The 13,610-nt window shown below is 38.4% G+C and overlaps 1 protein-coding gene across 1 annotated transcript in view; it reads left to right on the forward strand.

Moving 5' to 3' along the window:
- LOC106872109 (RNA polymerase-associated protein RTF1 homolog) overlaps positions 1-13,610 on the forward strand; it is a 21,828-nt gene continuing 8,218 nt past the window's right edge. The window contains exons 1-8 of the mRNA XM_014918973.3: positions 1-891; positions 6,653-6,769; positions 7,160-7,292; positions 8,840-9,032; positions 10,711-10,916; positions 11,583-11,817; positions 12,761-12,847; positions 13,060-13,150. Of these exons, the coding sequence (XP_014774459.1) occupies positions 826-891; positions 6,653-6,769; positions 7,160-7,292; positions 8,840-9,032; positions 10,711-10,916; positions 11,583-11,817; positions 12,761-12,847; positions 13,060-13,150 (1,128 nt within the window). The 5' untranslated portion in view covers positions 1-825. The remainder of the gene's footprint in view (positions 892-6,652; positions 6,770-7,159; positions 7,293-8,839; positions 9,033-10,710; positions 10,917-11,582; positions 11,818-12,760; positions 12,848-13,059; positions 13,151-13,610) is intronic.

Raw genomic sequence — 13,610 nt, forward strand, 5'->3', positions numbered from 1 at the left:
ACTTCCGGCAGCGCTGCCATTGTGGAGCGCCGGCCAAGTTGAGCTGAGCTGACTTGAAACTGTTTTGGTCGGAAGAGAGGAACTTGTATGTATATATAGAAATATATTATTATATATATATCGCTGGCTATAACCTTTTTTTTTTATTTGTCTGTTGTATATATAGAAACAAGTACGTCAATCAGTACAAACATACACACACAAAGATACATATATATGTGTATATATATATATATATATGTGTGTATATATATATATGTGTGTGTCAGACTATATAACATTGTGTATATGAATGTGTGTTTCCTTTTCCCCCCCCTATCACCATGCTCTGGTACACATAACTACACACACTCTTGATGTACCTCATTCTCTCGTTTTTATAAAGAGTGGAACCCTTAACCCCGTTGTGGATTCTGTGTGCGTGTTTATAATAATAAAAAAAAAAAACATTATATACCTCAACGGTAGATTTTATTTAAAAAAGAATAATAAAAGAAAAACCTCAACGAAAGACAATTGTGGTGGCGTATTTGGTGCGTGATTCACAATAACATCAACAATAAACATTACAACATATATTATGAATCAGAAGAAATCACCTCTGGTTTATAATAATAATAATAATAATAAACAGCATCATCATCGTCATCAGCACAATGAAAGGATAAACCTATGAAGCTGCTACGACGGTTATTATTATTACATAAATAATAACAAGATATTATTTCAAGAGAGACAGAAAGACACCTTGGTGGTTATTTAGGAAACGTGCTGCGAACTTCATTGAATAAAGTCAAACAGCAAAACAACAACAGAAGCACCATCATGTCCAAAAGAAAGATTGTTATAGAATCGGACAGTGATTCGGACAGTGATGATAATTTTGATGAGGTAAGTTCAATTCAAACTATCTTCACTTTGAATGTCTGTCTGTCTATCTATCTATCTATATATCTATCTCTCTAACCATCCACCCATCCATCTATCTGTCCGTCTCCCCCTCTCTCTCTCTCTCTCTCTCTATCTCTCTATCCATCTCTCTCTCTCTCTCTCTCTATTCACTTATCTATCTATCTATCGTTATATTTAAGAGTACTTGTGTTAAATTACACACATACACATGTATATATATGAAAATATATAATAAATGGGCGGAGGTAAAGAATACGTACACCACCCGTTTTCGGCGTAACCCTAACCCTAAACCCCGGATGTGCGTATTCTTTACCCTCACCAATAAATGTGTAATGTACAAAAAGATTTGTGAATTTTTTTTGTATAGATATCTGTTTATATATGTAGATAGTATTTTTGGGTGTGTAGATATATGTACATATATACGCGCACACACAACCCATGTCAAATTGACCACATGTCTGTCTACATGTCTATTCTCTCTGACTAGAAGCTATTTTGTTATGTAGTTGAACAATGTATAGGTATTTTCATTATCGATTTTATATCATGTAAGCATGGGAAATTCCCTCGTCATACTTCAGCCTCTGTATCAAATCGGTGCTTTTGTCAAATTATTCCCGCTCTACCGGGTTCGATCCTGCATCGTGTTATAAAATCGTTATTGATTTCTGATATAAAACACAGTATCTCGAATTGGAGGAAAGATATCAGTTTGTTCAATTCCAGCACTTGACTGGTTTCTTTTTTTTTCTTTTATCGGTTCCAGAGGAATGAAAGATTAAGTCGACCTTTGGTGGAATTTGAGCAAAGAGCTTAAAAGCACTTACCTAAATATCTCATTTACATTCTAATCTTAGTTGCATTTCAAATCTAAAGGCGGCTTGTTGCTGTCTGTGTTTCGTTTTCGTTATACTGATGTCAGGAGTGGAATGGTTGTGTGTGGTGGAGTCTCATCCTCCGAAGTTACTCAATCGCCAATGGATACCTTCGAATGCCATCTTGAAATCCTCACTACATCAGTTGTTGCATGGGTTCGCTTCCAGAGTTAGTCACTAGCCTGGCCTATCTATGTACATGTGTATATCGCACGTGTTGCTGTTGCTGTTTAGATCATGGTCACACTTAATCATGCAGACCCGCGATCAAGAGCAATCCACTGGTGGCCAACAGGGCCGGCCCCACTGTTGCTGGCGTCCCGGGTAAGCTGAACTTCGACGTGTACAAGCTGCCGGTTGTGGAAATTTCCTTGTCTTTGTCACGTCCCGGGTGACTGCCCGAGTTGCCAGTACCTTAAGCAGGCCTTGATGGTCAACCCTTCTATTTTTGCATATTAAGGGACTGCATTGTCCAATGTATATAGCAGTCGTTATTTAAGACAGTAGGGTGTGATTTGAAGGCGATTTCACTGCTATATCTGGTTGGTACAACAATCATGTTGGTCCTTGCTACATGTGTCCACTGTACACGTATGTATATAAATAATGATACTCGTCTGTTGAATAGTTATATACACGTTTCCCATGGAATATACACATAGTGTGAGAATGAAATGTGTGACAAAGAAACTGGCTAGAAATTGCAGTCAAAATGTATTTTGATCCTCATCATCATTTAACGTCTGCTTTCCATGCTGGCATGGGTTGGATGGTTTGACTGGAACTGGTTCCAGTCTGATTTGGCATGGTTTCTATGGCTGGATGTCCTTCCTAATGACAACCACTCTGAGAGTGTAGTGGGTGCCTTTTATCTGTCATCAGCACCGGTGCTTTTACGAGTCACTGGCAACAACTACAATTTCACTTGGTTTGACGAGTCTTCCCAAGCACAGCAAATTGCCAAAGTTCATGATCACATACCATTCCCTCCGTGAGACCTGACATTTGAAGATCATGTTTCATCGCTTTGTCTCATGTCTTCCTGGGTCTACCTCTACCACAGTTTCCCTCCACAGTTAGAAATTGGCTCTTCTTCACACAGCTTTCCTTGTCCATACGTATCACATGACCATACCAGTGCATTCATCTCTCTTGCACACCACATCTGATGCCTCTTATGCCCAATTTTTCTCTCAAGACACTTACACTCTGTCTTACATGCACATCCTGTGGAGTATACTATATTTCTGTCTTTCGAGCATTTGCATGTCCTCTGCAGTCACAGCTCATGTTTCACTGCCATGTAGCATGGTTGTTTGCACACAGGCATCATACAATCTGCCTTTCAGTCTGAGGGGAAGACCCTATTTGTTGTCAACAAAGGTAGGAACTCTCTCAACTTTGCTCAGCCTATTCTAGCAGCTATGCTCTCAGAGCATCCCCCTCCACTGCTGATTTGGTCACCTGGGTAACGAATGCTATCAACTACTTCTAGGTATTGCCTTGGCATTTCATGGAATCTGTTTTCTGTATATTTCTAGTGTTTATTGTACCTATGCATCTGTCACACACAAAGACTATCTTCCCTGTTAACCTTCCTTTGATATTACTGCACATCTTATGTATCCATAGCTTGCACCAGGTACACCTTATGGGGTCTCTACCTATGCTTTTTCTACATGTCAAGCAGGGCCATCTACCCTGAAGGGATTTGTGATTTGACTGCTTTCCTACTAAGACTTTGGTCTTTGCTAAATTACCTCTAAGGCCTTTTGATTCTAGACCTTGCTTCCCCTCCTGAAATTTTTGTCTCCAGTTCTGGTAGTGATTCAGCTATAAGAACAGTCATCAGCATAAAGGAGCTCCCAGGGGCAACCCAACTTAAAATTCCTCTATTATTGCCTGAAGGACTATGATGAACAAAAGGGGGTTGAGGACTGACCCATGATGAACTGAATTCATTACAATTCTTGTTGCCAACCCTCACCTTATGAACAGCATCCCTGCACATGGCTTGTACAGCTCTCACCAGCCACTCCTCTATCCCTAGTTTCCACAGTGACCGCCAGATAAAGGAGCAGGTGACTCTGTCGAAGGCTTTCTCCAAGTCAACAAAAGCCAAGTACAGGGGTTTATCTTTGGCTATGTATTTCTCTTGCAGCTGCCTTACCAGAAATATAGCGTCAGTGGTGCCTCTCCCTGGCACAAAACTAAACTGCATCTCATCTAGACTAACTCTCTTCCTAATTAGTTGAGCTAAGACCCTCTCCTTAACTTTCATCACCTGATCCAACAATTTGATACCTCTGTTATTATTTCTATCTAAATCATCACCTTTACCTTTGTAGCAGTTGACTATGGTGCTGCTACACCAGTCATTGGGCATGATTCCTTCGTGTACAATCTGATTAACTATATGGTATCAAGCTACAGTCTATACGGATAGCTGGTCTTTCTCTTGGACCCACTTTAGGCAAACTCTCCTTCTGCCATGAGTTCTCTACATTTAGCAGCCTTTTGTAGTGGCACTTCCAAGACTCTTTCTTTGCAGTCACCAGCTGCAACTGAACCATCATCCGTGTGAATGCACTTCTTTCCAACAACATCATAATTTTACTTGGCACACTCTCTTGCAAACCGAAACACTTCAAGCTGCTGGCCCTCATGCTGCAGAACATTGGCAAACTTCTTCCTTTCTGCTTCCCCTGTGGCTGAGTATACCTGTTCCTAGCTTACCTTCTTGCTACTATCACTCTTCCAGTCCCACTTCTTTGCTCTAATAGCCCTATCAACTACACCGTTCCGCCACCATCTCATTGGTAGATGGAAACTGAAAGAAGTCCATGGTATATATACATACATATATATATATATACATACATATATATATATATATATATATATATATATATATATATATATATATTTGAAACCCATTGTATAAATATGTGTATATATATATACATATATATATATATATATATATATATATATATATATATATATACATATACATATATATATATATATATATATATATAGTTTTAGGGAAAATAACCAATTTTCAAGAACTCATCGATGAAAATCCACTATCACATATAGAAAAATTAATAATTAAAAGCACAATAAATGAGTATAATATAAAGTAAAGTAAATATCATAAGATAAATATAATAAAAAGATTACACGTGTTTCATAACCAATTTTCAAATAGAAAAGAAATTTAAATCGATTAAAATCAATTGAAATTATCTAAAATAAGTTCTATTCAAAAATATAGCTACTCGTCAGATCGTAAGTAGAACAATAATTAGATATATATCTCAACCAACAATAAGTACCAAATGAATTAATATGATATACTTATTATATAAAGATAGAAAAATTATTTAAAAATATCATAATATCAAAATAATAACCATTCAATAATCATCCCTTCATCCATAATAATAACATGTATATTATATACAAAAAACATCTTACCTAAATTATCATTGTTTTAAATTATCATTGTTTTAAATACAAGTTGAACGAAGTTTAAGTTTAAAATAATAATGAAGATAAAATTAGTACATATTTAACCGGTGTAATAGTTAAAGCTATACTATTTAAAGCTAAAGACGTTTATTTAATTATGATTAAAGATCAATTGAATAATAGAAAAATACAAGATTATTTATTTCTACAAACGTAATAATAAAAAATATGAATGAAAAAATTATGAATGGAAAAAATTATGAATGAAAAAATTAGGAAAGAAAAAATTATTAAGAATAAAAGGTTAAACTTTATATATATATACAAAGTTTTGATTTAAAAAAAACTTTAACGATATTATAAACTATAAAGATTAATAATTAATCAAATAATATTAATCAAAAATAATCGAAAATATATCAACACTATTCCAATCGAAGTTCTAATATTATGTTGAAATGAAACTATAACTCCTAAATAATATAGTGTTAAATAAGTTATCTATTAAAATAATCTATAAAGAACCAAATGAATAGTATAAAAACAAGAATACATATTATTTTCAAATAGTAGAAAATCTTTAGCAAAGTGAAAACAGTACTTATCCAAATTTTTCCGTAATTCAAACTTATATATATAAGAAGCCCATTCTGGTGCTTTTTCCATGCCACCGGCACAAGAGCCAGTCCGTGGCCCTGGCAATGGTCATGCTTGGATGTGCTTTTAACGTTCCACTGGCATGAGTGCCAATCAGGTGGTACTGCCCTCGGCCACGTCAGTGATTTAGATTTTGATTTCACTTGCCTATATATATATATATATATATATATATATATATATATATGCGAGTAAAAATAAATACAAAAAAGGGGGGGGGTTGTATGATTGTGTATAGAGGAATATATTATTTTGTTTAAAAGAGTTCCAACACTGTCTGTTTTTTATGTTTTATTTTTTATTTATATTCCTGCAGAACCAATGTGGGGTATAGAATATGGAATATACAATATATAATATAATATACAATATATAATATAAAATAAAATAAAATAAAATAAAAATGGATGGCACCATGAAATAAAGTATTGAATGTAGATGAAATATTGAGTGTTCAATATAAAGGATCAAATATATAAATATATAAATATAAGTATATAAAGGCGACTCGAGTTTCAGGGCTATTTCCCTTTGTCATGGCCGGTATGACTCCATATTCTATACCCCACATTGGTTCTGCAGGAATATAAATAAAAAATAAAACATAAAAAACAGACAGTGTTGGAACTCTTTTAAACAAAATAATATATATATATATATATATATATGATCTGTTATGTTGCTTATAGCTATTTGCTTAATGTTTTGTATTTTCTTGGTTGCAGCAACTGAAGCTGTTGGGGAAACGGAAGAGAACCGACTCAGAAGCATCAGCCCCTGCTGCCCCCCAAGCTGGGGGTGAAGACAACGAATCCTCAGCAACGTCAGAGAGTGATGATGAGGTGAGGGGCTCCGTTTTTTTTCTTTCCTTCTCAAATTCTTCTTCTCCTGTTTCAGCAGTCTTAATCCTAAATCCTTGGCCTTAGTTCTAACAAGAAACTAACTTCATATTTTAGCCCTAAACTCTAATCTTAAGCCATAATTCTAAACCCCAACACTAAGTTAATTCCTAAAACCTAAATCCTAATATCGACCCTTATCCAAGTGCATCTTTCTTTAACATTTCATTGGTCCTGCCAATCTACCCCCTATACTAAAAATTATATCACCCACAGTTATCCATCGTTGCAGTCTATCAATAAAACTAGATAATTTTTAGGGAATATTAAGTATTTATTCTAAAACTGGTGTTTTCATGTTGATTAATCGTCTTCCAAATTCTTTGGCGCCAGTGGACAATGGATGGCAAAAGTAGTGCTGGTAAGAAGAAAACTAAAGCTGCCAAGAAGAATAACCGAAAGTCTGTTGCCATATCATCAGAAAGTGAAGACCCAAGTGAGAAGAGTGCCTCTGAGCCAGAAGAAGGTCAGTTCCCGGTTTCTCTGTAATTCTTGGAATTGATGTTTATTGTTGCAGTTAACTCTGAAGAATTGTTTGTGTTCTTTTATTTAGCAAACGTATGGTTGATGGCATTGAAGCCATGGTTTGATTAGAGTGGGATCTGGCTATTAATTCTTGCAAATGGAACAATCCTGTAGAGGTTTTTTTTTGGATTGAGTAGGTCTGTGGTTGACAGGTCACAGGTTCAGTTCCTGAAGGTTCACTATGTGCATGGGTGGGGAAGAGGAGGATCTTAGTGTGGTGTGGGGTCAGAAGGAGGATGGAAAGTCATGGTTTAAGTAGATTGTGGAAATCTATTGGGTAGGGTGTGTGAGAGTCAGGGTATGCTATGTGGGGTGGATGTTCTGTGTGGGGTAGATTGATACAGTCAGAGATGTCGGATGGGGGTAGATGGTGACAGAGAATGATGTTGTGTGGGGTGGGTTGTGTGCGATAAAGATAAAAGATATGTTTGGCAGTACACTAACGTATCTCATCTTCTCTTTTCTTTTAGAGGTATCCATGATCATGTTGTCCAATGTGTGTCCTTCCTTGTTTAAGATTGCATTAAATACTAGATTGATTTAGCTACTATTTCTAGCACATCATGGTACTGTACAGTGATCCCTTTCTTAGCTCATCTCTAAGCCTAATTCCCTTTGCCCACTTCACTTGTGGACATGAACCTTAGGCATAGAGATGAACTAAGAAAGGAATCACTATACAGTTCCAGGATGTGCTAGAAATAGCAGCCAAATCAATCCTGTATTTTACCTTTTTTACCTCGATCCCTATTGTATTTAGATGGACCCTAATTAACATTTTGTATGTTATCCAATCATTTTACATTATATTATTAGGAGCTGCAGGAAAAAACCTTGTTAAAATATTTTGTGTATTGCAAAAGTAAATTCTTGTATTCTTTTACTTATTTTAGTCATTTGACTGTGGCCATGCTGGGGCACCGCCTTTAGTCAAACAAATCGACCCCAGAACTTATTTTTTGCAAACCTAGTACTTGTTCTATCGGTCTCTTTTTGCCGAAGCGCTAAGTTATGGGGATGTAAACACACCAACATCAGTGGTCAAGCGATGTTGGGGGGACAAACACACACATATACATATATATATATAGATGCATACGATAGGCTTCTTTCAGTTTCCATCACCCGATCCACTCACAAGGCTTTGGTTGGCCCGAGGCTATAGTAGAAGACACTTGCCCAAGGTGCCACGCAGCGAGACTGAACCTGGAACCATGTGGTTGGGAAGCAAGCTTCTTACCACACAGCCACACAAGCGCTGTGTATTGTAAAAGTATAAAACCAATTTATTGTAGATAAATTTCAATAACAAAATGTTACATGGACCCCCCCCCCCCCCCCCCCCCCCAAGGCCATATGGAGCCCCAGTTGAGAACCACTGAATTAGAACCTGGCAACTACTGTTTCTCTCCATTTAGCATAGGTGTGTAAAAAATCTCAGCATAGTCTTTGGCACTAATGATGTTTCTCTCTCTCTCTCGTTGCCAGGTGAGGTGTCCGATTCTGATCACAATTCTAGTGAAGTGTCTGATTCTGAATCGGACGACAAATTCTTTGATGGCTACGACGAAGACTTGATTGGAGATGATGAAGATCGCAAGAGACTGGAGCAGATGACGGAGAAAGAGCGAGAGCAGGAGTTGTATAACCGCAGTGAACGAAGAGCAGTTCTTAAAACAAGGTTCAGTTTGATTTTTATTATTTTGTGTTTATGTAGTTATTTGCTTTTTTCTTCTTTAACTCTCTGAAACAGATCCTGTTTATTGCATAGATTTTGGCCATGTGACCGATGCTGGTGGCACGTAAAAAGCACCATTCGAGTGTTGGGCCACACAGAGGCAATGTGGGCAACGCTGGTGCCACGTAACTGGCACCTGTGCTGGTGGCATGTAAAAAGCACTCGTTACACTCTCCAAGTGGTTGGCGTTAGGAAGGGCATCCAGTCGTAGAAACCATGCCAAGTCAGGATGGGGTCTGATGCAGCCCCTCAGCTTATCAGCCCCTTGTTAAACTGTCCAACCCATGCCAGCATGGACAATAGATGTTAAATGATGATGATGATGAAAGAGAAGATTGGTAAAAAAAGAATGGGTCCTGCCTCCTCCAAACTGATATTCCTCATTCACCTCACACACCTACACCACCATTACCTCCATCCCCATCTCTGCCCATCTGACACTCTTCTTTCTCACTCTCACAAACTCACCAACCCATCCAACTCATTCACTCTTTTGGACCCTTCTGACCCCTTTTCTTATATTCATCTTCCTGTAACTTAATCATACACCCTGAAACCTCTTCACCATCTTCTCTCTTTTTCCAACTGGGGTAGCAATATATGTCTCCTCTACTGCAAAGACACCTTTTCCTGCCCTTCTATCATAGCCCCCCACCCTGACATAAAGCTACCTCCTTCCCTCAATACTGCACCACATCATCAGCTGATTGGTCTTGTTTGACAAGTTATTTGGTGTCCTCACTTGTGTGATGCCACATAAAAAGCTGTTAAGAAGGGCAGCATCTAGCTATGGATGTTGTGGTATTTGTTCTGTTCCTTTACCGTCTGAGTTGTAATCTCACCAAGATCAGCTTTGCCTTTCATCCTTTCAGGGCTGATAAGATACATACCAGTTGAGTCCTGGACTCAGTCTAATTGACTCTCACCTCTCCCCACAATTTTGGGTCTTGAACCTATATTTTTATTATTATTACCTCTGCCTTAGCGAAGGTGAAGGTGTTGTTTTCAGTCACATTTGTTTGTTTGTCCATGGACAAGATATCTCAAGAACTGGATTTGGATGAAACTTTCAGGGATGTTTGGCCTCATGACTGGCACAAACTGATTAAATTTTGGTATTGATCCAGTACCGAACAAGGATTCTGAATTTTTTTTACTTAATTTTTGAGAGTGGTTGGGTTCATTTTTAGTATTCTCGTTTGTGAGAGCAGTCGAGTTTATTTCAGATATTCTCATTTCAAAAATTATCTCCGGCTAATCGTTGAGAGGACGGTGTTGCCTTGGCAGAAGTTTGCGTTCTCTCAGTGCTCTTGTTATTATTATTATTATTATTATTATTATTATTATTATTATTATTATTATTATTATTAAGGTGGTGAGCTGGCAGAATCATTAGCACGCCAGATGAAATGCTTAGCGGTATTTCACCCATTGCTACATTCTGAGTTCAAATTCTGCTGAGGTCGACTTAACCTTTCATCCTTTCGGGGGTCGATAAAATAAGTACGAGTTGAACACTGGAGTCGATGTAATCGACTCATCCTCTCCCCCAAAATAGCTGCCCTTGTGGCAAAATTTGAAACCATTATTATTATTATTATTATTATTATTATTTTCCTAGGTTTGAAATAGAAAAGAAATTGCGACAAGCGAAAAAGAAAGACCAAAAGGGAAAGAAGAAATCTTCGTCTGATTCAAGTTCGCGACAGGTTGCCACACCCAGCCAGCGCAGCAAGGAACGCCGTAAGAACATAGAAGATAAGAGAGACAGCAAGATGTCTGCCTTCAAGAATCTGAAGGCCCGGAGAGAAGAGAAGAAAACTAAAGGTTTGTGTAGCATTTTTTTTTTGTTTTTTGCTGAATTTTTATGGGTTTGCAACGAGTTTGCTTATTAACATAGGTCTACATGTTACTTATTTTACTCCACAACTTTTTTTCTGCTTTTCTCGAGTCTGGCTTGTCTTTCCTGAAGGAAGGTCTTGTGGCAATGATTCAAAACTGAATCCTTGGATACATGATCAAATGCCACAAGCAAACCACCAGTTTCACGTGATTGGTCTATAAAGCGACCAATCAACATGAAGCAATGGCATGGACAGGTTTCCACAAACATTTTAGAATTTGGCTTCCGGTTCCCCTATAAAAACTGTTTGGGGCACATTTTTGTCTGCTAGACGATCCAGGAAGATGGCTCAGTAGGATGTAGCAGATAGATGACAGGAATCTCCATCACCACAAATATAGCACAATTGTTTCCATTTACACTGGGCAAGCTGTAGGTTGTCAAACTCCAAGCAGTATATCTCTTTCATATGTAATTATTGCTGTGGTTATCAGTGAAGGGCCAACCTAGTTTGTATCTGCAATAATAAAACCATTTGTTAAAGTGTTCACAGATGTTGTTCAGTTACTTCTACATGTAGCCCAAGAAACATAGAGAGAGAGAAATGTGTTGTTTCTTCTTCTTCTGATTTTGTCATTCTTTCTCCTCAGAAATCGCAATCAAAGAACAGCAGAAAAAGAAGCTGGCAGGGAACCATATCTACTCAGATGACGATGACGACGACGATGATGATGACGACGACGACGATGCTCCTGACAACAATAGCAAAGACGAGAGCAGTCGGAAGAGTGATCGAGAAGAAAAGAGCAAGAAAGCCGATACATCGTCATCGTCAGACTCCAGCGATGATCGGTCATCAGCATCCTCAGACTCAGACTCAGATGGGTAAGTGGTTCCATTCTATATATACATCATCATCATCTGATGTGAGGTTGTTAAACAGCAACAAACCAGCGCCACATAAAATTCATCATTGGTGTTGGTGTCACGTAAAATGCACTGGTGATGGGTGCCGTGTAAAAAGCACTCAATACCCTCCGTAAAGTGTTTGACATTAGGAAGGGCATCCAGCAGTAGAAACCATGCTGAAACAGGCAAATGGTGTCTGGTGCAGTCCCTGGCCTTGCCAGCTCTTGTCAAACCATCCAACCCATGCCAGCATGGGAAATGGACATTAGATGATGATGACGATGATGTTGATGAGGATGACGATGATGATGATGGTGTCTCAGTCCTAGTGAAGTTGCCAAGGAATTTGCAAGACAAAGTAAAAAAAAATGGGGGCTTTTTCTTTTTCCTTAATTTACTTTGTCTTGCAAATGCCTTGGTGCCCTGATCAGTGCTGGTATCAGGAGAAAAGCACCCAGTCTACATTCTGTAAAGTGGTTGGCCTTAGAAAGGTCATCCTGTTGTAAAAAACCATGCCAATTCTGACATTGGGGTCTGGCACAGATCTGCAGTGTTTTGGACCTTGTCAAACCATCCAACCCATGCCAGCATGGAAGGCAGACGTTAAACAATGATGATGGTGTGTGCAATGAGCTTCTTTGACATTGGTCAGCCCAGGGCTATAGCAGAAGACTTGCCCAAGGTACCACCCTGGGACCGAACTTATAACAATGTCAGGAACTGACCTTCTTGACCACAAAGCCATACCTGTACCTCCACTTACTGAAATCTGTTTTCTATATTTTTATAAACATTGTAATTCCTCATTTTCTTCATATTAACTTCTCTCTATCGTATTGCTCTGTCTTGTAATGTTTTCCTTGTCGTTGTTCTTGTGGCAAACAAAGTAATCCGTTCCTACCAATTCCCTCCATTGCAGTAGCCCAAAATCTCGCAAGAAAAGCACAGTCTACGCCACCAGGGAAGATCTCTCCAAAATTCGACTTTCACGGAACAAAATGGAAAGGTGAGCAGCACATTTCACATTTTCCTCGCTCTGTCTTTTTACTGGTTTCAGTCATTAGACTACGGCCATGCTGGGGCAGTGCCTTTCATCCCTTTCAGGGTTGATTAAAAAAAAAAAATACCAGGTGAGTACAGGGGCTAGTGTAATCGACTAATGCTCATCCCAGAAAATTTCAGGCCTTGGGCCTATTATTATTATTATTTTTATTCCAGGTGGTGTCACATGCCTTTTTTCAAAAACACTGTCATGGGTTGCTTTGTACGAATTGGTATCGGCAACCATGAAGGTCGAGCTATATACAGGGTAAGACAAATTCATCACAACTTTTACTTTCTGACAGCAGAGCCCTACTACAGACCCTCCGTTTCTGTCCCACCCACACATCATCTGTTGAGGGCACCAGCTCTTACTTTTAATAATGTCTCAGAGTGATTGACTCTTTTGTTGTTTAGCTTCTAATCTACTCTGATTGACATCCATCCATCCATTTGTTGTTCAGCTCGGATTCTATCCTGATCAAGCAAGCCTATTGTCGGAAGCTTTCCATTTATGAGCACCCTGTCCTTGGGTATCTGTTTTCTACTGTAGCTCTGGCTTCGTGGTTGAAGCAGTTTTGACCTTAGATTTGCTCGACCAGGGTTGACCTGCAACTAAACAGCAACAACTGCATTTTGTGATACTACAATGACCATCACAAGGTTTAATTCCTTATATAATCACCCTTGCCCCTGTTGGTAGCCTTAAAGCCTCTGCTCCTTGACCC

Source organism: Octopus bimaculoides, chromosome 11 (genome assembly GCF_046866305.1).
Source record: "Octopus bimaculoides isolate indiv1 chromosome 11, ASM4686630v1, whole genome shotgun sequence".
NCBI classification, from domain to species: domain Eukaryota; kingdom Metazoa; phylum Mollusca; class Cephalopoda; order Octopoda; family Octopodidae; genus Octopus; species Octopus bimaculoides.